A 25,139-nucleotide genomic window follows, 5' to 3' on the forward strand; every position below is an offset into this window, starting at 1 on the left:
CTCGGGGACATTATGTATCAGCAGAATGCCAGGATCAAGCACAACAATGACGGCGCTCTCATTGAGGATCCATGAGGATCTTGAATCAATAATAATAATAATGGGGAGCGATCAACAAACATGAACAAAGACGCGCAGGCGCTAGCCCCGATAAACGATAACTCTCCCCCGCCAGATAGCGGCGTCCCGGCTTCCCGTCACCGGCTCCCCGCAACAAGTAAAAAAAATTCCCGACTCCAAAAGTACCTTTTTTAACTTCAACCCACTCTCACTTTACCTTGCTACTCAAACTCACTCGTTCATCATTACCCCCAAAACTCTCTCTGGCAATGGCTCAGGCAGTCACCCAAACCGACCTGAAGGGCGCCTTGCCCCTGGTGGCCCGCGGCAAAGTGCGCGATCTGTACGAGATTGACGAGCAAACGCTGCTCTTCGTTGCGACTGATCGCATCTCCGCCTACGACGTGATCATGGAGAATGTACTTGACTGGAAATCCCCAGCACTTGTGTTTATACAGAAAACTAATTTTTTTTTTTTTCCTCTACAGGGCATCCCAGACAAGGGCAAACTCCTCACGCTCTGCACAAAAACCTGGTTCGGCATCCTCCAAGGCGCACTCCCAAATCTCCGCACACATTTCATCACGCTGGATCTCCCCGCGCAAATCCCCGAGTCCCAGCGCGCTCTTTTACAGGATCGCAGCATGCAGGTGCGCAAGTACAAGATCTTCCCACTCGAGGCGATTGTGCGTGGATACATTACGGGCTCGGCCTGGGCCGAATACAAACGGTCTGGCACGGTGCACGGCATCAAGGTTGCGCCCAATCTGCAGGAGAGCCAGGCCTTTCCCGATGGACCGATATACACGCCGAGTACAAAGGCTGAGCAGGGCGAGCATGACGAGAACATTCATCCTGACCAAGGTATTTCCCTTCTTTCCAAGTAGTCAGTATATTCGTGCTGACTGAAAAAGCCGCCAAAATCGTCGGCAAACACTACGCCGACCGCATCGCCAAACTCGCCATATCCCTCTACGAAGCCGCACACGCATACGCCTACGAGCGCGGCCTCATCATCGCCGACACAAAATTCGAGTTTGGTCTGGACGAGGCCACCGACGAGATTGTGCTTGTCGACGAAGTGCTCACCCCGGACTCGTCACGTTTCTGGCTAAAGGAAAAATACGTTTTGGGCCAGGGCCAGGACAGCTTTGATAAGCAGTATCTGCGCGATTGGCTCACGAGGAGCGGACTCAAGGGGAAACCTGGGGTCAGGATGGACGACGAAGTGGCGCAGAAGACGGCCGAGAAGTATAGGGAGGCGTGGCAGATGATTACGGGGGGTGTCTAATTTTGTTTCCTCTTCTTCTTCTTTTTTCTGTTTTTTTCTTGGTTCTTAACGGTTGGGATGTATTATGATATGATATGAATAGGTAGTATTCTATTGCTGTGGTGACTTGTGACTGACTGACTGGTGTAATGATAATACATATTGATAATAAATACATGGTGAATTTCTCACTCGGTTTTTATACAAGCTGAAGAATTTCGTGTATAGTGTAAAAAAGAAAAGAAGATAAAAAAAACAGCAAACCTCTAATCCTGATTTTTTTTTGGGGGGGGGGGGCTTCTATGGTTGGTTTTACTTGCGCCTCTTCATCGTCTTCTCGCACATCTCAATCAAGCCATTCTTGGCTTCGCTGTCGGGGAAAATCTGGATCGCAGAGACAGCCTTGTCTGCGTATTCTTGCGCCAGCAGGCGCGTCTGCTCGACGCCGTCGCTCTGGTGGACGATTTGGCGGGCCTGTTTGTATTTTATATTAGCAAAAAAAAAATTAACCTCGAAAAGGAATGGCAAAAAAAAATACCCTCTCGACATCCCCCTCCTGGCCAAACTTCCTCCCCACCAGCGCGCCCAACTCAGGATTGTGCTTCCATGCAAACAGCAACGGTGCAGTAGCCAGCCCCAGCTCTAGATCTGCGCCCGCAGGCTTGCCAAACTGCGTCGAACTGACCGTGTAATCCAGCATATCATCCACAAGCTGAAACGCCAGTCCCAAGTTCCGGCCATACGAATACGCAGCTTCCACCGTCTCGGGCGTGTTATTATGGCCCAGCAGGGCAGCCGCGCGGCACGACTTGCTGATCAGGCTGGCGGTTTTCAGATACGTCTTTTGCAGGTAGTAAGTAATCGTCTCGTCTGTAAAGACCGGGTACGACTCGTCCGAAGCCGTGTTTTTCAGCTGCATAAACTCGCCCTCGACAAGGTTTGCAATGACGGTAGCCAGCAACTCAATAACTTCGGGGTTCCGCAGACGCGCGAGAGCCACAGAGGCCCGACCAAGCAGGAAATCGCCAGCCAAGACAGCCATTTTGTTGCCAAACTGTGTGTTTGCCGAGCTCGACGAGCGCCGCGTCACCGCGTTGTCGATGACATCGTCGTGCAACAGCGACGCGGTGTGGATCAGCTCTGTGATTTCGGCGAGTCGGCGCTGAGCGGGCAGGATATTGGGGTCTTCGCCAAACACGCCTTCGAGCTCCGCGGCGGGCGCTGTCAAGGGACTGGTATCTGGGTTTGCATCGGCGAGAACGAGGGGCGAGCTAATCGGCTGACTGATATTATAAGGTTGTGATGATGATGACGATGATGACGATGAGGAGGTCGAGTTGGAAGAATTATTATGATTGCTGCTGTGGTTGCTGTTGTTGCATGCCGCAGTCGCCTGAGACATCAACAACACCAGCAACGGCCGCACATGTTTCCCTTCACTCCAGGTATAGTACTTTGCAACCTTGTCCAGCATCGGATGGCCCGAGCCCAATAAGTTGCGTATATTTTTGCTCAGAAACTTGAGCTCCTTGCCCACGATGCGCAGCGGATCGACCGAGACGCCCGGCGGAGCTTTTGGGAAGCCCTTGGTGAACAGGTTCTGCGCGGCCGACACGGCGGCGCCAATGGGCGAGACATTTCGTCGGCGGGTCGGATGGTATTTTCGGCTCTGAAGAAGAGTGCTAGTGACTGTGTACAGGGCGTTGTTCTGCAGGCATTGAGGGCATATCGTTGTCGTCGAGGCTGCAGGTCGACTGGAGAGCAGCAGCTGGGAGGTGCGGACTGTCCGAGCTCCCATACTTGTGCATTCAATGATAACAATTAGAAGAAAGAAAAGAAAAAAAAACAAAGTCTAATAGTAAAACATTGAACAATTGAAGAGATGAAAAGCTTGAAAAGATGGGAGATCTAGAAGGGTGAAGAGGTGAAGTGACGGAGCCGACTTTTTACGAGTTTTGGCCAACCCGGCCCGGCTTCAGCTTTTGTTAGCGGTTTCTGCCACGACCCACTCGACTACTTGCACGTCATCACCACAAAATAATATACGGCTGGCAATGATAAGAATATGAAATAGAATAGAATGGAAATAGAATACGACGCGTGAATAGTGCACTCTATCCTGCGCGATAAAATGATTGCAAAACTAGAATAGAAACACAGTAGGAAATCCGCAGTATACATGTTAAGTCGGCGTGCAACAGTCACCCAGACCATCGCTCTATCCATCCCCTAAATGCCATCAAAATCACCACCGGCATCGTCTTCGTCCATGTCGCCGTCTTGGATCTCCTTGGCAAGCTCGCGCTCACGCTCCCGCGCTTCCTGCGCATTCTTCAGCTCCAGCCGGTGTTGGTTCATCGGGAAACGCATAGCCTGACAGTATTAGCTTGAGAAATTTATGAACCTAGATAAAAAGGAAATACCTTGACGCTTTCGTCGTGAAGACTCAAGCAAGCCTGGATACGCGCGTGGAATGCCTCGCCCGGTTCGCTGGTCAAGTAAATGTCGCCCGCCTCCTTGCTCTTCATGTACCCCTTCTCGTGGTCGAGAGTAGCATCAATCACACCATCGCGAATAGCCTTGGCAACTATATACTCGGCAGACTCCTCGCTGTGAAGGCCAAGACGAAGGCAGATATCACGCAGCGATATCCTCGAGTACGCGATGGACATGACACGGATACCCGTCTTGATGACGTTCTGTCGCAAGCGCAAGATCAAAGTGTAGGTTCCGTCCTTTCGGAAGGTAGCTCCATGCACGTTGACAATGTTCAAGAACCCATCCAGATCTCCAGTGCTGACAGCACGCACCAAGAGGAAGTACGGGTGCAGGGCCTTTTCCAAGGATGGCTGACGGAAGACGGAGCGGTCAGGGATATCGCCCATCAGCAAATCCACAATCACGAGAAGCTTCATAGACACTTGGTAGAAACCACCAGCGCTGTGGCTTGTTGGCGACTTGCGGGTGGCTCCAGTCAAATGCTCGTGAGCTTCACTGTAGCGCAGCTGGATAGCACGGATACGACCGAGGTAATACAAGTATCGGGCAATCTGGTTGTTGGACGCAGCAGCTGGAAACTCGTTGTGCGCAATCAAAAGATCGGCCTGGGAGATGTGGGAAGTGGACAGGTAGTTGCGCAGCAAGAGCGTGATCACGGTAGCCTGGGTATCGACGTCCTTGCGCAGGACAGCGGTACGAAGAGCCGCGAGAAGAGGTTTGCGAATCGAGATAACCGCAGCCGCCGGAGACGGAGGCAGCGGAGCGATTTGCTCGTAGAAAAGCGAGTAGTAAAAGTACACACGCGCAGTCAGCGAGTCCAGAGTTCGGCGGTTCAAAGTTCGCAATCGCTCCACCAGCTTGGCCGAAAAATCAGCACCACCCTGCACATCCTTTTGGTCGTAGAAGACGATTTGGACAAGAATCGACAGGTAGGTATCGACTTCGGGCAGAATCTCACGAGCGGCAGACTTTGATTTATCCGAGTCGACGTCCATGCCGGAAGCGGCGGCATCAAAGGCTCCGGTCTTACCAAGGGCTTCGAGCAAGAAAGTGGCAGTCTGGCTGGAGCTCGGGTAGGTGTCGACAATGACTTCGGCGAGCAGATCTGGCGAAATCTGCTTTCGCATAGAGGATATCGAACGAAGTACGCGGAGGGTGAAGCGGGGGTCAAAGTGTGTGACAGCACGCTCCAGGAGGCCAAAGTTGGCTTTGATATCTAGAGAGACAGAATGGCAGTATGGTTAATGACAAGAAGCCGACAAAGGTGGACAAGAAGTTGATTTTAAACTCACCTTGGATGGCCTTTTCCCTGGGGTCGACCTCGATCTCTTTGGCGGCCGAGTCCTTGTCGTCGGCGCCTTCCATGGCAACATCATCCTCATCGTTCTTCTTGCTATCCGCGGCGGATAATCTAGAAGCCTTTGATGGGGGCACTACAACAGTCATCTCGTCACCATCGTGTTCCCAGCTGGTTTGGATGGACGATGTAGGCCCACCTGCCGTAGTATCCTCTTCCATCTCTACGTCTTCGACGCCGTTCTCAGCCGGGTCTGTTCCATTTCGCTGCGGCTGGTCGCCACTCATATTGTTGTTGTTTGTGTTTGTGTTGTTGGAGCCGCTGGCGCCCTTTGCAGTGGCTGCTGCTGCTGCTTTCTTGGCCGGGGCCGGTTTGGCCTTGTTCGCGGCCGACCGGGTTGTTGGGGCAGCCTTATCTTTGGAATTGGAGTTGGAGCGAGCTTTGTCGCCGTTGGCGGATGATGAAGTATCACCTTTGCTGTTTGACCTGAGCGAGCGCCTTTCCACTGGCATCTTCCTGATGTTCTGATTCTGGGTGTCTTTCTGAGGGAGCGAAGCTTGACGAACCGGATGGCAAGTTGAAGGGGATGGCGAGGCTCGGGGAGAGCAACAAGCACACGAGGAAGATAGGAAAAAAGGTAAGGTTAGACAAAAGGAAGCTTATCACAGAAAAGATGTTAGAAGCAAGAGAGGGGACAAGGAAAGGGCCGAGGGGGGAAGAAGGACTCGATGGAGGTGTGATGGGGGAGAGTGAGTGTGATGTCAGGCAGAAGGTGGTGATGAAGCAGGACCGGCGAAGGAAGGACAGAGAGCAGCAGCAACCAGCAACGCAGGTTGCCGAGGGTTGCGGCCAATCAAAGGGCGTCGCCAGCACGCGACGACCCGCTTTGTGCCGAATGCGGTTTAGTGGGTTCCGAGCACGGCGGCGAGTTAGGTAAGCAGGGCTTGGCGGGTTTTTGGCTTCTTGATAACGCGGTCACACGAGACGCCAGCTGACGAGAGAGGAACTAGCGAGAATGGGGGAGGGCGGCGGCGAGAAAAAGGAAATCTTGCCGGTCAGGGTCGGGTTTTAAATTTTGGCTGTTGTGTCGTTGTTGGGCGAGCGCTGCGTTGGCCGTGCAGCAGTTGAGCTGTCAGCCTGTGGCTGCCTGAGGCATCCAGCGGCTATTAGTTAGTCGTACGTCACCCGGCTGCCTTGGCGCGTCAACTGGTGTTTGTTTGCTAGTTACAGTTACATGTATCTCTGAAAGATAGTTGATACATCACTTGATACACAATGGCGCTCCTGGACAGCCATCTCGAGCAGATTGCGCTTTCTGCAGGCGCCATCTCCGAGCTCTCGTGAGCCCTACCTCTTTTCTACACTTGACTGAATAACTGACTCAATAACCCCCCGCAGCTTCCCCCCGCCGAAACGCTTCACCAATGCCCTACTAAACACTCCAGACATCACCACCCTGATCAGAGACACCGAAGCCCACGAGCGCGCCCTGTTCACGCTCGACCAGTCCGCCGCCAAGGCATCGCAGCGCCGGGCCACGCGCCGCGGCACTGTGTTTCCCGCAGAGGCTGCGCAGACAGAATCCATGGCGAGTCGCATCTATGCAGCCAGGAACTCGCGGAACCAGTCAGCCGTGGCGCGTGTTCTGGGCACCGACATGATGGAGGAGATTAAGCGCTCAACAGGCTCGTCGACGCGGGCAGCGCGGGGGGAGATAAATATTGAGGTTTTGCTGAAAGGCGCGGAGATACTGTGCAATGTTTAGTGAGTACCTTTTTTTTTTTTTTTTTCGGGAGAAAAAGGCTGGGTCTAATAAGATATTAACAGCCCCGTCTCCGGCGCCGCCGAAAAGATTTCCAATCTGCGCTACCGATACGCCCAAGTCACCGATTCATTAGCACAGCTGGACACCCGGGTCGCCCAGAACACAGCAGAGTTGGAACGCATCAACCAGGCCTACGACAAAGACAACGACTTTGATTTGGCTGAACATCAGCCACAGCAGAACCCAGATACGCATGTCACCGACGAGGACATTGAGCGCGAGCTGGAGGAGATTCGCGAGTTGGAGAGACGGAAACGGACACTCGAGGCGCGCATGACGGGGATTGACCGGGATATCGGGGGGTTGATGAGGTGAATACACAGCTATGAGAGAAGTTGAATTTATAAGAATTCTCCATTTCGAGCTGGGCCGAATGACTACAGTCAGGGGATAGCTATACTCTACTCTGCGCTTTACTCTCTGCGCTTTGTCCGGGCGATAAGCTACACTGTCAGAGCTTGACAGGTGCTTCACAAGTGCTTGACAAGTACTGACCTTGCCGACCAAACAGAGGAAGTATAATCACAGGATCCCAGCAGGTACATATGTATATAGTCCTAGAGACAGTACCAGACAGCAGACACGCTCCGGACACCCAGTCTAGCCAGCTCATTCGAAGTATACGTGTAATACAATACAAATACAGTAATGAACACCGTCTTCAATTAATATTTTCTAAATTTCCAAAAAATGTTTAATGAAATCATTGAAAACCCATGTTTCGCCTCTGTATTACTTGTCGTTGTCTGGTAGTTAACTTAATGGTAATGGTAATGGTACTGGAATGCCAAGCCTCAGCACAGACGGGAAAAGCGTGAGGCTCGGCTCCGCACCCGCGAATGCTGCAACATTGAACCAACGTCGAGCCACCACGCATCGAGCATCATTTATACAACAAACCAGCACACTTTCCTTCTTGCGAGGTATTGGTAGCTGCTACTACCAGGGAAACTTTATATATATATCTATCTATATATAGATATTCAAATTTTCTTTTTCTTTTTGCCTCTGCGCAGACCACTGAGCAGCCACCCCCCGTCTTGTCGCAAACCACGAAAAAAAAAAGAAACGAAAAAAGAAACGAAAAAGAAGAGCAGAGACAAACGAGAAAAAAAAAAGTCATGGAGGGCCAGGCAGGTCAGGCGCCAACCGGCCAGCCCCAGCAACAGCAGCAACAGCACCAAGTTCCACCTCAGCAACAGCCCTCGCTCATCCGCACCGACCAGGTAGCCAAGCTGCCGCATCTGAGCGAAGCCCAGAAAGTTCAACAAACACAATATGTGCGTGGACTGTGGGAGGTGTTGGGCTCGAGGGAACCGACGAGCGACGATTATCGGAGTGCGCAGTTGAAGCTGGTGCAGGTGTCGCAGAGTCTGATGAAGGGAATGCAGATGTACAAGCAGCGGTTGCAGCAGCAGCAGCAACAACAGGCGCAGGCGCAGGCTCAGGCGCAGGCTCAAGCGCAGGCTCAAGCACAGGCACAAGCCCAAGCCCAAGCTCAAGCCCAGGCCCAGGCTCAGGCTGCTCAGGCTCAGGCTCAGGCCCAAGCTCAAGCCCAAGCCCAAGCTCAAAACGCATCAACTCAGAACCAAGGACAGCAGCAGCAGCAACCACAACAACCACAACAACAGCAGGCACAACAGGCACAGCAGGCACAACAACGGGCTCAGGCAACCAATAATCCAACCGCGTTCAACCAGCTGCTCCCAGCCATCCAGAACAAAGTGAACAACACCCAGTTTCACCTCCCGCCCGCCGTGAACCCCCAACAAGCCGCCAGCTGGCTCACCGAGGCCAAGCTGCGATATGGCATGGCGGTACAGAAGCAGGAAATGGGGCGACAGCGCAGCATGGAGGTGCGCCAACAGGTCCAGGCTCGCAACAACGGCACGAACCCGATCAACCAGGAGGAAATGCAAGAGTTCCGCAACCGCCAGGCGCAGGCGGAGAAGCTGTATCGCGAGGGTGGTGAATTCTTGAAGAAGTTCCAGGAGCAACAGGAACAGTTCAAGCGTGCTGCAGCTGGCGGTGCTGCTGCTGCTGCTACTGGAGCTCAGGGAGGAGCTGTTCCTGGGGCACAGCAGCAACAGCAACAACCACAGGCTCCAGGCCAGCAGCAACAAGGCCAACAAGGACAACAGGGACAGCAACAACAAACGGCGGCGGGCAGCGCGGGAGTCACGGGAGTTGGAGCCTCAACAGGGCAGGCGCAAACACCCGCCCCGCACACCGTCAACTCTGCCGTCAACGCAGCTCGCATCCAGGGACAGACTCAACAAGCTCAGGCTCAAGCCCAGACTCAGGCGCAACCACAGGCAGCTATGACTTCGGCCACGCAGATGGGCCAGGCGCAGACACCGACCTTACCACAAGCTCCGACGCCCGGCACGCAGACCGCCACACCGGCCACGCAAGTGACCTTTAGCCAGGTCGCCGGTCAGCCTCAAGCGCAGACAGCACAAGGACAAGCACAACAACAACAACAACAACAACAACAACAACCTCCAGTCCAGCATACCGATGGCCAGGCGCCTGGTGCCCAGGGTCCACCGCGTCCATTGTCTCACGAAGCTGCCATCTCGCAGGCTGCAAAGTCCTACCAGGGCAACAAGCAGCAGCAACCACAACAGCAGCAGCAGGCAGGCACGCCTCAAGGTGCAACAAACCCCAATGCCAATCCTCCAGGATACATGGCTAACCGATCAGTGGAAAACACAACACGCAACGTCAATATGGCCATTCCCAAGAACCTAAACATGCAGCCGCCCGAGCCAGTCGCCATGGGCACTCCGCGTCCGACGCTGTCAAGCGGTCCCAGCCACGGCGCCATGGGTGTGATGGGGCAGCCAGCAATTCAAAAACACCCTGGCTATGTTCTCGAGGGCGAGGGGCAGCGCGTGCTGAGCAAGAAAATGCTGGACATTTTGGTTCGTCAGGTCACTGGAGGGGGGGAAGGTGAGGGTTTGACCCCGGATGCCGAGGAGGTACGTATCACTCACAATACAATCACCCATTCCCTATCACTCACAGTCAACGTTGAGCTACTTTCACCTTCGCATCACAAACTAACAAGTCGTATAGTTCATCTTACAAATGGCCGACGACTTTGTCGACGACGTCATCACCGCAGCCTGCCGTCTGGCCAAACTGCGTCCATCCTCGACGCTCGAGATCCGCGACATCCAGCTTGTGCTCGAACGCAACTACAACATGCGCATCTCGGGCTTTTCAACAGACGACCTACGCACGGTTAAGAAGCCGCAGCCGGCGCAAGGGTGGACGCAGAAAATGTCTGCCGTGCAGGCGGCCAAAGTGACACAGGGCAAAGCTGAATGATTGTTTTTTTTTTCTGGCGTTTTGATCAGTACAGTATGGTACACATGGGTAAACGGGCTAAACGGGGTGAGCATGGCGTTGGGGTTCAGATATGGTTTTGGCCAATATAATATTAACAATGAACAATGAACATTGCTTTGGTATCTACACTTTATATATACATATCGTAAAACCGAGCTATAACTAGAACTAGAACTAGATTCTAGGCCTGCTCCTCTCCGCCGAGCTCGAATTTCTATACTCGGCCTCACCTCCCGACCCCGTCCGCCGCCACACCCAATCCTTGCCCTTTCGCCCACGCTCCTGCAGCCAGTCCGCATCCTCTTCTTCGACCAGTACCGAGTTGCTATTTCGTCCGCCGCCTGATGAACCGCTGCTGCGTGGTCTGCGTGCTCCACGTGAACTGTTGCTTCGCGAACGTCGCCGTTCGTAGCGCTGTAGGGCGGCTGCGATGACCGGGTTGGAGATTTCGCTGGTGTCGAAATGGGCTGCTACTGTCGTATCTTGCTGTTGTTGCTGTTGTTGTTGTCGTTGTTGTTGCTGCTGCTGTGATTGCGTCTGCTGTATTGGCGTGATAATGCTCATTGCAGCTTTTGTCGTGTGTTCAGGGACTCGAAGCAAATGAGTCGGTGCAGCTTGATGCTGCTCATGAAGGCCGCCAGGATCTGACGCTGAACGTTCATGATGTACCACGATCGGCAACGCCGCCGCCGACAACGTCTCTGCAATCTCCGTCAACCCTTCGCCAATCGAATGATCACCACTGAGTCTATCATCCGGACCCAAATCATCCAGCATCATCAACTGTGCCTCAGAATCCAAACCAGACGACGACACATTGCGCGAGATCTGGTCTGTCCAGCGTCTAGATAAATACCTTTGAATTCTGGATATCGTGCCGAGACTATCTTTCCCTCCCCCGATAGCGTGATCAGCAGTATCGCCATCGGCGTTTGTAGCAACAGAGTCTTCCGCGTCAATAACAATGGTATTCGTCGGCCGTAACCACCATTTCACCAATGTCCATTTCAGGCGTGCGATTCTTCCGTGCGGGCGGATATGAGCCCTGGGACCTCCGCGCGACCACAGTAGCGGGTTCGCAGCGGCCATTTCTTGGAAAAAGGACTGGTATACGGCGCGTTCGTGCGGCGTGCGGCGGCTCTGTGTGGCCAGACGCTTTGTGAAGAAGTAGATGGCGATTATGCCTATCATGAAGGGGATGGCGGAGATGAAATACCATTTCATGCTGGGGTTGTTCTCGAAGGTGTCGACGTTCATGCCAAAGAAGCCAACAATAAATGTCAGGGGGAGGAAGATGAAGGTGATCCAGCTCAGGCGCCACACTGATGACATCAATCAGTTTAGAAAAAAAGTTGTTCAAACTATACTCGGGAAAATATAGGGAGAAAACGCACTGCTCACGCCCAGCTCTAAACTGTGCCTGCTATCCCGAATCGACACGCTCTGGTACAGCAGCGAGATCAGCGACTCGGTGGGCTTGGTCAGGTCCTCGGTGACCAGGTTCTTGAGCCGGTCAAAGTCGCCGGGGCTGTCGTCGAGCCAGTTGTCCTCTGTATCGATGTCGTCTTTTTACCATTAGTCATGGTTTATAGAAGCTTTGAGAGAGAAAAGAAACTCACCCGTCAACTCGTGCAGCCGCGTCTTCATCTCTTGCATCACGCTACTATGCACATTCACCAGCTTCTCGACCTTGAGCCACGCGCTCGAGTTCGCCCACAGCTCTGGCGCGCGCGACTCGTCCGCGGGCTGGTCGTAGATTTTGTCTTCGAGGATGGTCATGTGCGTGCCAGCATGGTCCAGAAACCCGTCCCAGGTCATGACAATCGCCTTGAAGATATCGCCCAGCACGGCCTTTGAACAATTCAGCGCGAGCGTCTCGTCGTCGCCCTTGATCGGGTCTCGCGATTCAAAGGCCAAGTAAAAAGGGAGTCGGCGCCAGCGACACTCGAGATCGCGTCGTGCGGGGATCAGTGTGTCCTCGATGCATCCAGAGGACGAGTTGTCAAAGACGATAATCACATTTCCGTTATCCAGACTGCGTAGTCGAGACTGGAACTCGTGTCGGTCTTTGCGCGCGCCGTTTACTACGGTGTCGCCGCCGCCGCCATCCCCAAAGACGTCGCTGGGGTAAAAATGTTTGCGCTGGGGCAGGTCGTCGAGGGAGAGGCGCTTGTCCGAGTCGGTCTGCTGGTGCTGGATGTAGCAGCTCAGTCGTTGGACATAGACGTCGTGGCTGCATATTGGTTCGTCTAGTTCTGTCAGCTATCCCTACACATGAAATATGAAATGTAAAATGTGAAATGTGAAATGTTGGATGGAAACCAAAGTACCATTGTCATCAAAATCATCCAACTGCATCATCCGATCCCGACCATCATCCCTCCCCCCATTTTCTCTTCTTCGTCTTGCCCTGCTACTAGACGGGAAACTCTTGATATAATCCAAGCCAAAAGATGTCTTATTCACCCCTCTCCACGGATCATACTGCACTTTCCACGTCTTGCCCGCCAAAAATGGTTTCCCACCACGCATCTCTGGCTTTTTATATCGCAGATAGCGCCCAAAATCGGCCACGACGGTGTTGTCATGTTTATTAGTGTTTTCTGCAGATATGTTATACTTGCGCAATAAAAAGGGAATCGCCCAATCGGCATTTTGAACGTGAATTACACGCATAGCTGGAGGGTATTTCTGGGCGTCGGGGGCATGGTAGATGCGGCGCAGGCTGTCGAGGGAGAAGATTTCCTGGGCGGCGACTTTGCGGACGTGCGAGTTTGATTTGTCTTTTTTTTTCATGTCAGTACTTTTATGGAAACAAAAGAAAGAAGAAGAAGGAAAAAAAGGTACGCACCAGCTTTGGCAAAATCAATAACGAGCACGCGACCACCAAATGTATCCAGCTCCGAGTACGCTTTGTGCCATTTTAGGCCGGGGCCTTGGAGGCGTCTATTCCCTGTAACAAACACATTAACATTATAGATATTTAAGAAGAGAAAAAAAAAGGAAAAGAGGAAAAGCCTTACGATCGCCCAGCTCCGGCACTTTTCTGCGCTTTCCCGCGTTGTCTTCTGCATCTTGTTTGTTTGTGGTTTTGTTTTCGTCGTTGTTGTTTTCCTTATTGCTGTCTTCTGGCATCTCAATATGATCAGACACGCGGCTCTGCGAGGTATGTCCATCTACTAACATTAGCACACTCTCACACATATAAAATAAATAAAGAGAAGAAGAAGAAATACCACTCCAATCCCCCTGCTCAACAGCAGCAGCCCGTCGTCGCTCATCCGTCGGCGACGACGACGCGGTCACCGTGAGCGGCGGAGGGCGCGTGTTATTATTACTGTCGTCGCTCATTATCAAAGGAAAGTTCAACCAGCAAACATTATGAGAAAAGAAAAAAAAAACATGTGCGAGAAATGAAATTTTATTTATTATGTATATAGAAACTGATCTGCCCAGCTGACTGAGGCTGATAGTCGCTCACACTCAGCTGGGGCAACCAAAAACAAAAAACAAAAAGTGTCATTTGATAAAATAATTAGGGGGCTAGTTCGGGCTAGTTGCGTATTTAGGGTCTTGTCAAAACCTACTCCGTACTCCGTAAGGTAGTTAATTGTTATAGATTGCTTACAATAATAAAATAAAAAACACACGCTAACAATCTATTTCTATCTACCAAAACCGAAATCAACATCGGTGACCGCATTGATGGGCCTCTGCCCATCCATGGGAATGAATCAATTAATATACCATGGCTTTTCAGCCATGACAGACAAGAAGAGAAAGAGAAAAAAAATGCAGATGCATCGCTTGAGAGAGAAAGGATTCACTGCGAAATAGCAACGAAGCAACTGAGGGAAAAGAAAAGAAAGAAAAAAAAAATAAAGAGGGAAATTCGGTAAATGAATAAGATACAATGGAAGAAACGGCTGAACGAGCCAGAGTTCAAACCAGTCTGTCGACGGGTTGCATAACGAGATAGGAAATATGTTCAAGAACTGAGTGAATGGTGGTGGTATCGCAATATCGAGCGAAGACAAGAGGAAACGTGGAAGAACCGAATAACCGAATAACCGATTCGTATCAAAGTAATTTTACAAACACACATCATTCATCAATGTCCCCTCGGGACAAAATGTGCTGATTTGCCACACAATCTAGTTGTGGGCTTGGTTGGGAATAACAGGCAGAGGCTTGTCGTGCATTGAATCCAAATGGCTTCGAATCCCCCGACTGCGTCCGCTCTTCTGACTGCCAGCTTCGCCAGCCTCGTCGACAATCGGCAGCGTCGACGGTCCGCTCATGCTGTTAACATCGTGCGGATCCCACATGGTAGCCAGCGTGCGCGCATGAGGCTCTGGCCCGCTGTTGCGAGCCTCGTTCTCGGCGGCTTGCATCGTTCTTTCGACAGACTCTCGTCGAAGGGCCTCGCTGACCCGGCTGATCTCTTCCGACGTGGCTCCGTTGGCGCGCGCCAGCTGCAGCCGTTCTGCCTCTTCTTTCGACATGGTAATGCCCTCCATGAACTGGATAAACCGTTCGCCATATTGCTGGGGCGGGATAGGAGATATCTGTGAGCGATTGTGTGAAAGCCCTTTCCAGAAGTGTTCTGCTTTCTTGACCATGCCGTACTGTTTCTCTATTAGTCATGCCTTGGCTCATTATTTTGTGTGTTTACTCACCGGTGTCAGACAATCAATAATTCCAAGATAATAAATCTCTTCTCCAGGCTGCCCATTTTCGTGTGTCGCGCGCAGACCGCCGTCGTCAGAGTAAAACACCAGGTTCTTCCTCTCGTCGAGAATCTCGTCCGGCATCTTGGCTGCTGAATGCAGTATAGGCACTGGTCGTTCCCGTTTCAGCGTCATGCGCAGTTCCCGCGCTTTGCGGGCACTCTCCATTTTAGAAGGCGTCTTCACGAGCAAGTCCGTCCCCGTGTCGTCGTCTCGATCTCCGCCAGGCTGGAACACTTGCAGGGTCTTGTCGCGGAGGTTCTCCTCGTTGCCCCTGTTGAGATCGTGTATACCGACCAGCAACGAATAATCCATGATTTTGAGCCGTTGCAAAAGCGACACGTCCCGTCGAAGCTGTGTCATAAACACGTCTTTCTTCATCGGTCCCTGCTCCAAGTGACGATTCCTTCGCAGCCAATTCAAATCCTTCATCGTCGCGCGTGGGTTCCTTTCCAGATCCTCTTCGCGCAAGTCGCGTCCAATAGTCGATCCTTTCAAGTCGAATGTCTGATGGATATCACGGTGTGGCGGGAAAAGATTGTTCATAACCACAAAATGAATCTTACGGCCATATGCCATTTTGACACGATGCAGGCCGTAAAACTGCGATATTAGAGTGTTTGGGTTGTTCTCAACGTGCTTGTAGTAGTCTGGCAGAATCTTGCGCAAAAGCTTGTGTTCAGAGTGGTGGATGGTCTTGATGATATACTTGTAGTCGCGCGAAAAGTAAAAGAAACTGCCGCTTTTTCCAGGCGAGCCAAGCTCCGATAAGATATATTTGCTCGTCAGCGACATCAAATAATCTGCCGGGTCCAGCTTGAACTTGGAACGCAAACGACGAAACACCCAGGGCGCGTAGTCCTTGAACTTGAAGTCATATTTTGCCGAAGGGGTCAACTCTTTACCGGTGCTGGAATTCATCAGCTCTATACAAGCAGAAAGAGAAAAAAAAAAAAAAAAGAAACTCACATATCAAAAGAAAACTTGTGCTTGGCATCAAAGTCGGCTGGAGTCGGCTCGCGCTCCATCTTCGCGTTGATTCGCGACACAACAAACCGAATACCAGTCAACATGTTGTACGCAGTCACCCAGTTGACATGGTTCTGGTCAACCTTGGTGCCAACAATCACTCGGTCATCGTCTTCCTCCTCGCGCCTCTTCTTGCGAGCGCGTTTCTGCTTGATTGCTTCGGCCCACCGAGCAGCCTCTTCATCATTGAGACTCTCATCAGGATGCAAATCAGCAACACTCGTCCGCGTCGCCCGGCGAACCAGGCTTAATGAGCTGCGACGAAAGTGAGGGCCGGTCTGATCTCCTCGTCCAGTAGAGTATGTGCGAGTCTCTTCAAACGAGTAATCACGACTCCGCCGTGTCACTGACCTCGGCACTTGCAAGGCGCTTCGGTTGGAATGGCGAGACGGGGAGGTTGGCGACGTGGGCTCAAAGTCGGCCGGGGCAGGAGGCGAAGAATAGCGGTGCTGCTGGGAGCGCTTATTGGGGGGAGCCAGTCGGTCCGGTTCTGGCGCTAAATGGGACGATTCGCTAGGCAGTGATGTCGATAGCGGGAAGTTATTGGCGTGGTATGCGGACTGGTTTGAGTCCAGAAAGGACCCGCGGTCTTCGCTAGTAGATAGCCGGTAATAATCACCGTTGGGCAAGGGCCTCGAGCTCGGCGTCGGCGAACGAGACTCGGGCATAGCACTACCGTTGACATGAGGCGTAGCCGTCGTGGTAGATGACGTCTCAGGCCCATGACCAGCAGCGCCGTCGCCGTTCACATACCCATCGCTCATTGCCGAAAGACGACTCTGTGGCTGTTGTTGGTCTCTGTTTTCCCGGAACGAGAAGCTAGCCAGAGACGGCGTGCTGTCGGTCTTGGAAAAGAAGCGCTCCCGGTTGTACGACCCGATACTCGAGCGCGCGCCCCCATTCAACGAGTGGGCGCTGCCGTTCTTCAAGCTGGTGAGAAACTGGTTGTGGTCGGATTGTTGGTAGAGACTGGAAGATTCGAGGCGGCCGGCATCGCCATTCGCACCGGCAGTATACAAAAAGGTGTTGCCCACGGGGGTCTTGTCGTAGGATTTCCGCTGGGCGATATCGAAGGAATTGGACGGGCTGACGGTAGTAGTAGTGGTCGGGTGGTGATAAGGGCCTTCGCTCAGGATTGACGGCATATTCCTGGCCGTCTCTAGGACGTATTATTTTTTTTTTATTTCTAGGGAATTTGTTAATTTGCCCTTAATTTTGTTTTTGTCGACAGAGGCGACTTTTGTGTTTTGTGACGTGTGGTCTGCGTGGCGGACTTGGCCGGACGGGCGAACAGATAACCACAACAGGGGCAAGACGTCGGTCGAGCACGGTCAAAGTCGAAGTCGCTGCAAAGAAAAGCAAAAAGAACACGCAAAAACAACTCGACACAGACAGACACAAGACAATTCACGGTCAGGGAGCGACCAGCATGGCTCAGGCTGACGGGATGGCAGACGTGGGCGAGGGGGCCCAGTGTTCAAGGCTCAGGCTCAGAGATTGTTGGCTATTATTAGGATTAGGATTAGTGCAGAAGCGAATGACGCAGCGAGCCGATCGCAATCGAGCCAGCCAGACCAGACAGTCGAATGGATTTGAGGCACTGGATTGCGGTGCTCAAAGAAAGAGCAGACACAACAATGGAAAGAAAGAGAGAGGGGAGAGAGAGAGAGAGAGAGGGAGAGGTTGCTAGACGTCTGTCTCTGTCAGCACGACTAAGAATCCCGCCGTTCCGCGAGCTGCAACACAGCAATCTCGGCTTTAACGCTTCCGCGCCGGTGCTGCCTGAGCCGTCAGGCATCACTGTGGCTGAGCGCAGCTAGGCCCGAACAGGAAGATTTCCCTTTTGGGCAGGGACTGCCATGCTCTCCGTACTCTTTAAATGTCGCTCGACTTGGATGTTATTCTCCAGTCATTGTAAATCATATAATAAAACTCGGATTCTTGCTACTGTTTAAACCGGCCCAACTTGAACCCGGTCATGAGCAAACACGAGCAATGCCAGCTAGTCAGCCATCGAATAGCGTACAAATTTCCTTTTTGGGAAACGGCTAGTCCTAATGAATTTCCACTTTGGGCACAGCCATAGCCAACCAATGTACTCAACGGTGAATATAAAAGCAAGTCCAGAATCACCACAAAAACCTCTCTCCAGGTTTGTAATTGGAAAAAAAAAAAATGGTCTCCCTATCAACCGTCCAAACCTCCAACGCGCGCATCTCCGCCGCCATTCCACCCACCACCACGCCTGTAGCCGTATTTATCGGCGCAACCAGCGGAATCGGCAGAGCAAGTTTACTGCAGTTTGCGCAGCACACGGCTCAGAATAAGCCGCGGGTTTATTTCGTGGGGCGCTCGCAGGCCGCCGCTGATGAGATCTTGCAGCAGCTACGTCGCATCAAGCCTGATGATGGTGCTGATGGAGGAGGAGGAGGAGCAGAGTATGTTTTTATCCAGGCGGATGTGAGTCTGCTGAGCCAGGTGGATGAGGTGTGTAAGCAGATCAAGGAAAAGGAGAGTGTGATCAATGTGTTGTTTCTCAGTCAGGGGACTTTGGATATGACTACAGGTATAGCTCTTACATGTTTTGTTGTTTTATTTTGTACTTAAAATACTGATGACCGCAGAAACGTCCGAAAAGCTATCCCTTATCCTCGCCCTGTCGTACTTTTCACGCATGCGCTTTATTGCCAATCTACTACCCCTTCTCCAAACCGCCGGTACTGCTACTATGTTCAGTCGAGTCATCTCCGTCATGGCCGGCACCAAAGAAGGCCCCATCAACCCCTCCGACATTGCCGGAAAACATGTCGCGCCGTGGAAATCCCGAGGCCATATGTGCTCTATGATGACCCTGACAATGGAGCATTTCGCCGACGACAACAACAACAACGATTCTTATAATCAGGTCAGTTTTGTGCATGCTTACCCGGGCTTTGTGGACACGGGGCTTGGCAGGTCGATGAAGGGATTTGTCGGCGGCGCCATGAAGGCGGTTTTCACTCTGGCCAAGCCTCTGCTTGTGAAACATTACATCCCTCTCGAGGAGTGTGGTGACCGACATGTGTTTTTGGCAACGAGCAGTCGCTATGCCAGAGCTGGTGGTAGTAGTAGTCAATCGCAGCCCGCCGTCGTCGAGGGTGTGGAAACAGTAGCAGCAGCAGTAGGCACCAACGGCCAAATCGGCAGCGGCGTGTACTCTGTCGACGAAACCGGCGAGAGCGCTGATGCGCGCGTTCAGACGCTGCTAGAAGAGTTGAGGCAGAATGGGGTCAAGGAGAAAGTTTGGCAGCATTTGCAGAGCGAGTTTGTGCGCATTACGGGGACGTCGAGGGTGGATTAGGTTTCTTTTTTTTTCCAATTTCAAAAAAAAATAATGTATTTTTTTTGGTCAAATAATATTACCACAGTGTTTATTCAATTGTTATTGTTTTTGCAGACGCGTCTCATGCAACCCGCATTTTAACCGGGGAGAAATTAGACACAACAACGTTCAATGTTATATTACTGCCAGACTCTGAGTTATTTTATATTTAAAAGGAGTTTGTATCATTTTAATTGTTGATTGAAAAAATAAAACATGAATTATTGGATTGGTTCTTTTGAAAGGGGTTGAAAACTCTGGTGACAATAGGAGCACTTTAATCTATATATATTCCGCACATCCAAGCGATAGAGAAACCATAACATTTAAAAAATAAAATTATTTAGCAACTCCAGCTTCAACCTAGTATACAACGTAAAGACATCGAATAAATACATTATTAAATCTAATACATACATATCAATGTGCATGTAGCCTAGTACATAAACTACATGTAATACACCTCGTAGGGAATTTCGGATAGCATCAACCTTTCAAATGTTACACGGACCGAACATTTGAAACACATCAATGGGCACCAGCACATGTGGCTGATCCATCAATTGATGACTAGCAATACATTTACGATTCTTATTGAATAAGCTTAATGATTTGCACATCTACAATGTCCACGGATTACACAGGCTGAACCGTTAAAAGTCCTGTAAGAAATATTCATTCGACCCACACAAAACAGTCCATTAGGGTCTTGCACGACAATGACATCAACCCAAATCATATACCCAAGACACCCACCAGACGACGCCATCCAATACCGAGTAAAAAAGACACAAAAAAAGATATAAGAAAACAAAAAACGTTTCACGACCTTCCCAAGGGAGATTCAACGCGAGTCCAAGTCATGGGAAAAAAAAACAAAAAAAAACAATATCCCTGAGCACAAAAAGATATCTTAGCAAAGCATTACAAAAGGAAAGAAAATCATCCCGACGTCAATTTACGCCTTCTTGGGAGTAGCCTTCTTCTTTGGCGCGGCCGCCTTCTTGGGAGTCGGCTTAGCGGCTGTCTTTGTGACGCGACCAGACTTGGTGACAGTCTCAACCTTGGGTTGGTGGACAATGGCAGGAGCGGCTGTCGAGGTCTTGCGAGGCTTGGCCGTGTTGGCCTTGGGCTTAGCAGCAGTCTTCTTGGTGGTGGCAGCGGTGGCCTTTTTTGCAGCGGCAGTCTTAGCAGCAGGCTTCTTGGTAGTGGTGGTAGCCTTCTTTGCAGCAGCAGTCTTGGTGGCAGCAGCGGGCTTCTATAGAGACAGTGAGCATGTTGCAAGTTATTATTGTTGGAGAGACTGGACTAACCTTGGCAGCAGGCTTAGGGGCAGCAGCCTCCTTCTTGGCCAGCTTCACAGGGCCGGAAGGTCCTAAAAGACGCGTCAATATGCAAATAAAAGAAAAAAGACAACGCGGCAACAGTCTTCACGCGTTGATCCAGATTCATAAAAGACTGACCCTTGGGTTGGCTGAATTCACCCTTCTCAACACCAGCCTTGATGGCCTTGTTGAACTGGGAGTCGAACGCGGCCTGCGACGCGACGGTGACCTTGTTGTTGGCCTGCACGTATTTCTTGATCTGCTGACGGCTAGAGAAAACAAAGTCAGCATCTGAATCCAAGCATGGTCATTGATGTAGATGCCACACGGTGGTGCGCATCACCATGACGCGACGGGAACATCAACAAGCGACGCAAAACATACCTGCTACCGTTGCGTTCTTTCAACTGAAACGCGAAAAAAAAAGAGCACGAGTTAGTGATGATGAAGAAAAGGTAACCAAAGATAATCAAGCTCTTGCTCGACAAAAGTCTTGTGTGTTGTGGTGGCGGACAGAGCGCGCACGCGATGGGCCACGGTCGCAAGCGAGCAACGCAGACCAAACACAAAACCGGGACGGGCGCGAAGGGGATCAACTCACGTTGACGATGGCGTCCTTGATCATATCTATACGACTATAATCAGCATCGATGCGCGATTCCAAACAGGCCAGAAACAGCGTGACGCGATGGCGTGGTGGTGCAGGATCAGGCAATACATACCGCGGTAGGAGCCATGGCTGGAGCCGGCAGCAGCCTTCTTGGAGGCAGCGGCGGTGGTGGTAGCTTTCTTGGGAGGCATTGCGACGGATGGGATGTTCAGCTGAGCTGGGAGTAACAAGTAGAGAGATGAAGGGATGAAGTCAAGGAAGAGCGAAGCTATATATAAGATCGGAGGTGGACGAGCGCGAGTGGAAAAAGGGCGGGAGCAGAAGGGAAACGGGCAGGGAAGCCGCGGGGCAGCGCGCTTTATAGGGCGGCCGGTGTTGACACAAGATCACCCAAAGGTGAGTGACTTTTTTGCCCGGTCCCATGCAACTCGTTCCAACTTTTGGCGCCCATAATTGGCCTTATGCCTAGTCTATAATATTTAGCTTCTTTAGTTTTATTTATTTTAGTTTTGCTTTATTTTAGTTTTTGCTTTGTGTTTGATAACTAGCTGCCTGCGTTTGTGTGTGGTGAGCTGGCTCTTGTTCTTCTGCTCTGCCACGCGTCTGAACTGTCTGTCTGGTCTTGCCACGTCGCTGCCTGGTACATGCTACATGTAGACTGCTCTCTTGCGCATTTCGTTGTTTCCAGTCATACTGAGTTTTTAAAGGTACTATTAGCATAGACAAAATCGCGTCACATCTACATCACTCGAGCCAGCCGGAACCGCTGCTTGCTCAGCTTCTTCGCTAGGCAGAAATAACCCAGAAATAACCCCTAGAAATAACCCAGATACATAGGGACAAAGTCTGGATAGACAAGGTCACGAGACACCTGAACCGTAATCTACCGTATCTTGACGGCTTATTACTTTGTACAAGATGTCGCAAGCCGTCGCAAGTTGTCGCAAACCTCTATCGCAAAGCTCTCTAGCAAGAGCACGCAAGCAATCTCCCCATATTTCTAAATTAGAACACACTATGCACAATGCAGCCAAGTACTATCTATCATCATCCACTGCACGAGCATTGCGTAAGGGGGCTGGCATGGCCCAATGTCAAGTCCAAGTCAAGCATGCGCCCGCGCGCTGACAGAAAAGGCGAAAGAATAGGGTTCCAAGGCCAGGTGATCCCGCTGATAGCCTGATTGGGCTGCAAGTCACATGCAAGAATGGGGGCGCCACAATTCCGTTTTGGGCAAGCGCTTTCCTAATCGAGCGCATGTATGTAGAACCCCACTTTTTTTAAAATTATTTCTACTTCAACTCCCTTGCTGGATATACATAACATACATACATCGTCAGGCCCGAAACAGCGTCGCTGCGTGGATTACGCCCGTGATCCTGTCCACCATGGCCGGAAAATATGTTAAAAAAATATACAACTGATTTTGCACTCATTTGGGCTTGTCGGAAATTAAAAATTTATTCTTCGTCTTCCAAGGAAACACAACAAAATCATGGTTTCGCTCCATGCATCCGTTTCCGCGATACCTTCGCAAAACATCCTGCGAGATCGCAATCCTGTATTCTCCCTTGACAACACCAATAAACAGTCCGAAATTTATGGCAATGAAGAAAACATATCCTAAAGAATACAGTCAAACTAATATTTTTGCAATTTTCCTCACCATGCGCCAAGGATCACACATGGTTGCCAAAGGGTTGCCGTTGAGGTCATGAATACGCCAGACACTCTGTGACTGATCCCAGTCGCAACGACACCTCTAGATGGTCAACTATCGGTTAAACCAAGTCCATGAGTTGCTCTTATTAAAAATCTGTGATTTTTTTGAAAAAAAATAAAAAAAATAAAATAGTTGTTTTGAAAAATGTTCGACCTTGTCGACTGTTCCCATCTCTGCTGGTACATCCGCCGGGTCACACTAACCGAGCCCAACAGCTCTCCGAATAATCCACAACGCCCAAACACCGCTTTTTCATGCAAATAAACGCAATAAACTCGAGTGAAGCATCAATTGATGTAGAGAAGGAAAAAAAAAAAAAGATGATCAAACGGCCCCGCGGGGTCGCGCCTTGGCTTCCTTCTTCGCTTTCTGATCTTCCTTCTTGCGCTTTTTTTGCTCTTCAATTTTCACTTCATGCTTGCGCTTCAGGCTGGCCTTTTCTGCGTCCGTCTTGGCCACGGGTTTGAAAAACCCTTCTAGACGAGCCTGTTGCGCCGTCTTTAGGTTCTTCTGCAGGCGCGCCGCCGCGTTGCGCACCCGGTCTTCGCTGAAGCCCTTTTCCTTGACCAGAAAATCAATTAACCCATCAATATCGGGATTCTCCCATTTGAAGTCGCATGCTGGGTCGCTGGCATCTCTCACGTCCGGGTTGAAGAACAGCTCTCGGGCTTCCTTGTATGGCCAGTCCTCGGGGATCGTGTATTTCTTTTTGGGATCATTCTCCATGTATTCAACCACTTTTTCCAGTGTCCCGTGCTCGCGGATTAGCTTCAGCGCTGTTTGATGCCCGACCTTGGGAATGGGCTCAACATAATCGCAACCAAGGAGAATGCACAGATCGATGAACTTGAAATTAACGTTAGCAAAAGTTTAGTTGGAGAAGGTCCAACGGCCCTCAACTCACCTGACTGCGCTCCATGTCAAGACCCTCTAGAGCCTTGTCCAAGTGGATTTCCTGAATCGGCTCCTTCCTCTGCTCACTGAAAGTAAGGTGGCGAAGCAGAATGGGCGACTCAAAACAGAGAGTATCCATATCCTCCGAGGCTGCAGCGTAGACCTTGCCGGCACGCGCCAGAACCGCACACTGAGCTTCCGCCTCGGTGGGTGCTTCGATATAAGGCACACCCATCAGCTTCAGCAGCTTTTTGCACTCGTCGTTGTGCTCCCTAGTGACGCGAACAGTTCGCCGCGAGAACTTCTCCATGTCTTCTGCAGTTCCGGTTTCCTTGGCCTCCTCGTGGGCCTCGTGTGCTTCCCGCTTCCGCGCTGTTCGCTTGGCGAGCTCACCACTCTTCATTTTCGGAGGAGCACCGTCAAACACGTAAAGAGGTTTGATGCCGTTGTCGACCATTCGTAGAGTGCGGTAGAACATGCCCATTATGTGAGAAGTAGTCTCGCCGCTTTCGTTCATGAGCTGTTGGCCATCCGAGCGCACTGCAATGAGGAAGCTGTAGATGCTCATGGAGCTGTAACATGTGAGTATTTTCTAGTTCTAAACACGCGGGGGGTTCGGGGTTCGTACGCATCCTAGACCAATAGTTAGTACAATGCACTCATCCTATAACTCAAATGAGAAGAAAAAACTCACAATGGCAACCTTGCGGCCGAAATGGTTCTTGATCTCCCCCGTTTTGACAGCATCGGGCGCATTCTCCGATATCACCTGGAAAAGGTCTGGCGACTAATCAGCTCCGCTGGGGGAACGAGTGAATGCATACTAACGTTTAATACCCATGATGAGGGATGCACGACCAAAATGTCTGATGTAGCTGTGTGGGGTATCTGCAGAAGTGACGAGAAGAGGAGACAAACGAACAAAATCCTCCGCACGCGACGACCGCGCGATGAGGTCAGTCGCGCCGTGTAGCTATTAAACCATATCAGGACTAGCGCGTACCCACCACCACGCTAGACCCTTTAAAGCCTAGGCCCGCAGCCCCCGCTCAGCCCACCCCGGGCTGGTCGCCGATGCCTTAGTGCACGTACTCTGTCGCGGACAACTCCAACGGCCTGCTCCATCCTTTCCCCAACATTTGCGCATTTTCAGCCCCTC

At 51.2% G+C, this 25,139-nt stretch overlaps 10 protein-coding genes across 10 annotated transcripts; 4 read left to right on the forward strand and 6 right to left on the reverse strand.

Moving 5' to 3' along the window:
* Positions 1-329: 329 nt before the first annotated feature.
* On the forward strand, positions 330-1,351 carry TRUGW13939_11218 (uncharacterized protein; the record flags this gene model as incomplete). The annotated part of the gene is made up of 3 exons (XM_035494326.1): positions 330-479; positions 549-924; positions 975-1,351. 3 exons carry the CDS (start codon positions 330-332, stop codon positions 1,349-1,351), a joined length of 903 nt encoding a protein of 300 aa, XP_035350219.1.
* Positions 1,352-1,642: 291 nt separating this feature from the next.
* On the reverse strand, positions 1,643-3,128 carry TRUGW13939_11219 (uncharacterized protein; the record flags this gene model as incomplete). The annotated part of the gene is made up of 2 exons (XM_035494327.1): positions 1,643-1,804; positions 1,869-3,128. The coding sequence occupies 2 exons, from the start codon at positions 3,126-3,128 to the stop codon at positions 1,643-1,645; spliced, it is 1,422 nt and encodes a 473-aa protein (XP_035350220.1).
* A 431-nt stretch (positions 3,129-3,559) lies between these two features.
* Positions 3,560-5,638, reverse strand: TRUGW13939_11220 (uncharacterized protein; the record flags this gene model as incomplete). Its single annotated transcript, XM_035494328.1, has 3 exons — positions 3,560-3,703; positions 3,754-5,045; positions 5,122-5,638. 3 exons carry the CDS (start codon positions 5,636-5,638, stop codon positions 3,560-3,562), a joined length of 1,953 nt encoding a protein of 650 aa, XP_035350221.1.
* A 763-nt stretch (positions 5,639-6,401) lies between these two features.
* On the forward strand, positions 6,402-7,266 carry TRUGW13939_11221 (uncharacterized protein; the record flags this gene model as incomplete). Its single annotated transcript, XM_035494329.1, has 3 exons — positions 6,402-6,466; positions 6,525-6,890; positions 6,954-7,266. The coding sequence occupies 3 exons, from the start codon at positions 6,402-6,404 to the stop codon at positions 7,264-7,266; spliced, it is 744 nt and encodes a 247-aa protein (XP_035350222.1).
* An 806-nt stretch (positions 7,267-8,072) lies between these two features.
* Positions 8,073-10,287, forward strand: TRUGW13939_11222 (uncharacterized protein; the record flags this gene model as incomplete). The annotated part of the gene is made up of 2 exons (XM_035494330.1): positions 8,073-9,935; positions 10,033-10,287. 2 exons carry the CDS (start codon positions 8,073-8,075, stop codon positions 10,285-10,287), a joined length of 2,118 nt encoding a protein of 705 aa, XP_035350223.1.
* Positions 10,288-10,482: 195 nt separating this feature from the next.
* Positions 10,483-13,659, reverse strand: TRUGW13939_11223 (uncharacterized protein; the record flags this gene model as incomplete). Its single annotated transcript, XM_035494331.1, has 7 exons — positions 10,483-11,630; positions 11,703-11,873; positions 11,928-12,557; positions 12,639-13,091; positions 13,160-13,261; positions 13,332-13,484; positions 13,545-13,659. 7 exons carry the CDS (start codon positions 13,657-13,659, stop codon positions 10,483-10,485), a joined length of 2,772 nt encoding a protein of 923 aa, XP_035350224.1.
* An 803-nt stretch (positions 13,660-14,462) lies between these two features.
* TRUGW13939_11224 (uncharacterized protein) lies at positions 14,463-17,212 on the reverse strand (the record flags this gene model as incomplete). Its single annotated transcript, XM_035494332.1, has 3 exons — positions 14,463-14,936; positions 14,988-15,948; positions 16,008-17,212. The coding sequence occupies 3 exons, from the start codon at positions 17,210-17,212 to the stop codon at positions 14,463-14,465; spliced, it is 2,640 nt and encodes an 879-aa protein (XP_035350225.1).
* A 1,030-nt stretch (positions 17,213-18,242) lies between these two features.
* Positions 18,243-19,407, forward strand: TRUGW13939_11225 (uncharacterized protein; the record flags this gene model as incomplete). Its single annotated transcript, XM_035494333.1, has 2 exons — positions 18,243-18,633; positions 18,692-19,407. The coding sequence occupies 2 exons, from the start codon at positions 18,243-18,245 to the stop codon at positions 19,405-19,407; spliced, it is 1,107 nt and encodes a 368-aa protein (XP_035350226.1).
* A 979-nt stretch (positions 19,408-20,386) lies between these two features.
* Positions 20,387-21,554, reverse strand: TRUGW13939_11226 (uncharacterized protein; the record flags this gene model as incomplete). Its single annotated transcript, XM_035494334.1, has 6 exons — positions 20,387-20,686; positions 20,742-20,803; positions 20,892-21,022; positions 21,138-21,160; positions 21,355-21,380; positions 21,476-21,554. 6 exons carry the CDS (start codon positions 21,552-21,554, stop codon positions 20,387-20,389), a joined length of 621 nt encoding a protein of 206 aa, XP_035350227.1.
* Positions 21,555-23,410: 1,856 nt separating this feature from the next.
* On the reverse strand, positions 23,411-24,548 carry TRUGW13939_11227 (uncharacterized protein; the record flags this gene model as incomplete). The annotated part of the gene is made up of 2 exons (XM_035494335.1): positions 23,411-23,932; positions 23,991-24,548. 2 exons carry the CDS (start codon positions 24,546-24,548, stop codon positions 23,411-23,413), a joined length of 1,080 nt encoding a protein of 359 aa, XP_035350228.1.
* Between the last annotated feature and the right edge of the window lie 591 nt (positions 24,549-25,139).

The sequence above is a fragment of the Talaromyces rugulosus genome, chromosome VI (assembly GCF_013368755.1).
Source record: "Talaromyces rugulosus chromosome VI, complete sequence".
Lineage (NCBI taxonomy): Eukaryota > Fungi > Ascomycota > Eurotiomycetes > Eurotiales > Trichocomaceae > Talaromyces > Talaromyces rugulosus.